This window comes from Anneissia japonica, unplaced genomic scaffold (assembly GCF_011630105.1).
Source record: "Anneissia japonica isolate Jap-2015-1 unplaced genomic scaffold, ASM1163010v1 scaffold987_len1640505_cov201, whole genome shotgun sequence".
In the NCBI taxonomy this organism is placed as follows: Eukaryota; Metazoa; Echinodermata; class Crinoidea; order Comatulida; family Comatulidae; genus Anneissia; species Anneissia japonica.
In genome coordinates, this window is record NW_022714175.1 from 885,085 (window position 1) to 888,668 (window position 3,584).

The following is a 3,584-nucleotide window of genomic DNA, read 5'->3' on the forward strand; positions in this document are numbered from 1 at the left end:
TTTTTAGCTAAATTTCACTGTGATTCTGACAAATTACAGCTTTCAGCAAATGCTAGGAATTGGTGTTATAGATGATTGATCATTACTTCCATAGGTGTATGCAATAGGCAGCAGCAATGGCATCACTACTAGAACAGTACGAGCAGGCTACAGCAAGGGCAGCATCATCTGTGCCTGTACGTGCTAACAAGACTAATAATGAACCGGTAAGTACAATTATAATTTTCTTGGCATCCTGCAAAATATGAAAATGTGAAAATTTATCAGCAAGTTCAACAAGACCCAATTTAAATATATACTGTTTGACAGTGTTAAGCTAAAAATGAATTTCTTAATTGTATGATGCAGTAGAACCCCTATTAATGGGGACACCTTTGGGACCAAAAAGGTGTCCCCTTAATAGGGGTGTCCCTAAATAAGGGTTGGCCATAGTGTTAAATGATATAATTTTCGTGCCTGAAATTTTGTCCCCTTAATAGGGGTGTCCCAAAAGAGGGATTCTACTGTATTAAATAATAATAAACATTTATATAGCGCCAATTCAAAAATTTATCAAAGGTGCAGGAGAAAACAAACTCAGTAACATTTCTCAAAAAGGTGAAACTTTAATGATAAATAAATACTACTACTACTTTACTACTTTTATGATAAATAATCATTCCTTTGTAATTAATAACTTGTTCCTTTCATTCAGATATCTTCAGGCTTTGTGACTGCAAGATTAGAACCAGAAGAAGTGCGCATTTTCAATAAACAAAGAGTTAATTTCAAGTAAGACGCATAAGATATTCATTAAATTGTAAAAGATATTCACATCAGTGGCACATAAAGCAACAGTATTCAATTTTCAGCACACACAAGCTACAATGGCAAATAACATTAACAACAACTACAAACATAGAGCAATGAAGACCCAATGCACTTCTTCAAAACTTAGCTGGTTACACAACTAAACATCCCAGCAGCTAATAATAACATGTCCTCATTCTCTTTTCAAATGACAAACGTGATAAGATTTGGTGGAAGTGGATTATTAAATCTGTGTAATCCTTATTAACGTATTAATTTTGCAGACCTGAGAAACCAATCACAATGCTTACAGTAAACAACAACATCCTTGTGATGGCAATGACCAACAACAAGATTTTACGGATTGATCTAGAGCACCCCGACCAGCCAGATGGTAAGCAACCTAGTTATCCAGCATAGCGTGATAGCGTGAAGATTTATTCATAGATTTACCTGCTGGTATGGTATGATTTTCTCCAGTGAGAAACACACGCAGGATAGCCCACAAAAGTGCGAAACTTATTTCCAGGTAAATTGAGTAGTACATCGAAACACCATTTCCTGTGTTCTTTAACGACATGCACATGGGCCATATTGCCTTCCAAATGGTGATGCACTATATATTATACTTGCATCGGTTGGATTGGATTGGATTTGATTTATTCGGTGTAAACACCAAGGATAGCCCACGAAAGTCTAGAAGAAGACTTATTTCCAGTGGGGTCCTTCTGGTGGTGATTGGACAGTACACCGGGAGAAAATCCCCTACTCTTTTCCGAAGAGTGTACTGTGTTCTTTAACGTGCACATGGGCCATAAATGCACAAACACAAGGAGAGGCAGCGATGGGAATTGAACCGGGGACCTAGAGATCTCCACGGTTCAGTGCACACACAGTGGCTACCACCAGATTAGCCGACTGAGCTAAGCTGCATCCCAGCAGTCTAGCTGAAACACAAGGAGAGCAGTGATGGGATTTGAACCAGATCCAGGCTGTGTAAGGTTCCCACAATTTAAGCACACACAGTGGCTACCACTAGTTAGACATACAGTATACTAATTATGCTTCTTTTCTTTCATTTGTTTCATCCTTTTCAGACATTGATCTGACTAAGAATCCTGATGACAAAGTTCATAAGATCTTCTTGGACCCCAATGGTCGTCATCTTATAATCAGCATGCAAAATTCACAAGATGTGTATTACCTGTCTAAACATTCAAAGAAAGCTAAGCCTATTCAGAAAATGAAGGTACTCGCATCTTATATTTCACATATATTCTTTTTAAACACAACATATGCTTAAGATAGTATAATACATACTCCAAGTGTCGAAATGCACGCCATCGTGTCGGGATTCAATATTTCGACATTAATTATGTCATCATCAGGAATGCAACATATGCTTGTTTATGCAATCCCATTCTACACACATATAAGAGAAATAAATAGCTAAATAAAACTAATAATGACAATTGCATTAGTCTATTTTTACTTAAAATGTTTTCCTTTTATATATTAATTGTTATCTGTTTTTTAGGGTTACCTTATTGACTCTGTAGGTTGGAATAAAGCTAATGCAAGTGACAATCAGACAGGAGAGATTCTGGTAGGAACAAGTAGAGGTAAGTTAGAATACCAACATTACCGATGCTCAAACTGTAAGGTCGGGTTTAAATATTACACTAGACATTCAGTCATGTTCTTGGGGCAAGGTAATCTATGCCTCTGAACCCTACATTTTTGGTGCATTCTATTATAATTTAATAAATAATGGATTCATTATTATATTATTATAATTATTGATTTTGTAGTACTTGTTATTTCATTAACATTGTTATTAGTATTAAAAGGATTGTTATTGTTCTTACATTTTTTTCATTGTTGTTAGGATTGTTATTGTCATCCGCCACTATGATCGTCATTGCTATTGTTATTGTTTTTATTGTTTATTAGAAGATTGTCTGCAGGAGCTTTATTAAGATATATTGAAATATATATTACAGGTTTGATTTTTGAGACTGAACTTCAGTCAGGAGAAGACAGCAGATTTTTCTTACAAAGCCTGGAGCAATACTGGAGACAGGTAAGTGATAGTGCATTTTACTGTAGGCAAGAATGAAAAATTACAAGTGCATCAATGCATTGATAATAAGTGGTTATATGTGTGCTGCCAGTTTTTTCTTCAATTTCTATAATTCATCTTTACATATAATAATATGTTGCTCTAGTGCTCTACAAAACTAAGTTTCAGTGTGCAGAGTGAACCTATAGGACTAATTTTTGTCTAATATCATTCATTTATGTCTAAATTATTTAAACAATAATGCCTACCTATTCTTTGACAGATGCACCACAAAGTTTTCTGAAACACTCAGTGTCCTATAAATATTATATTAACAGGCTCCCTCAGCCTGAAAAACTCATTTTTACCAAATAAGAAAATTGATATCATAATTTCATGTTTGTTCATGTTGAACTTTCAGGTGTTTGACTTGGGTAAAGATGGTCCTGTATCAGTGACTGGTCTTGAGGTAGAGAGAATCCCATCCAATGTACACAATGAGAGGAGATATTTTGTAATGGCTACTACGCCTGGGTAATTAACCTTTGAACTCATTAGTATTTAAGTTTAAGAACATACTGTGTATAGAAAAATTTGAAATTTTATCACTTCAAGACATCACCTCTTTTTAGACCAATTAAAATTTATAACCTTACATTTTTCATGATGACAAAATGGCTGAGGCTACTAAATTCTATCTTATTCTAAGATTGATGACACTAATTAGAGTTAC

At 34.9% G+C, this 3,584-nt stretch overlaps 1 protein-coding gene across 1 annotated transcript in view; it reads left to right on the forward strand.

Moving 5' to 3' along the window:
- The window catches only part of LOC117108975 (vacuolar protein sorting-associated protein 18 homolog), a 22,091-nt gene that overhangs the window by 788 nt on the left and 17,719 nt on the right, over positions 1–3,584 (forward strand). Inside the window, exons 2-8 of the mRNA XM_033251181.1 lie at positions 95–206; positions 695–771; positions 1,074–1,183; positions 1,887–2,038; positions 2,327–2,411; positions 2,793–2,872; positions 3,273–3,385. Coding sequence (XP_033107072.1) covers positions 117–206; positions 695–771; positions 1,074–1,183; positions 1,887–2,038; positions 2,327–2,411; positions 2,793–2,872; positions 3,273–3,385 — 707 coding nt within the window. The 5' untranslated portion in view covers positions 95–116. The remainder of the gene's footprint in view (positions 1–94; positions 207–694; positions 772–1,073; positions 1,184–1,886; positions 2,039–2,326; positions 2,412–2,792; positions 2,873–3,272; positions 3,386–3,584) is intronic.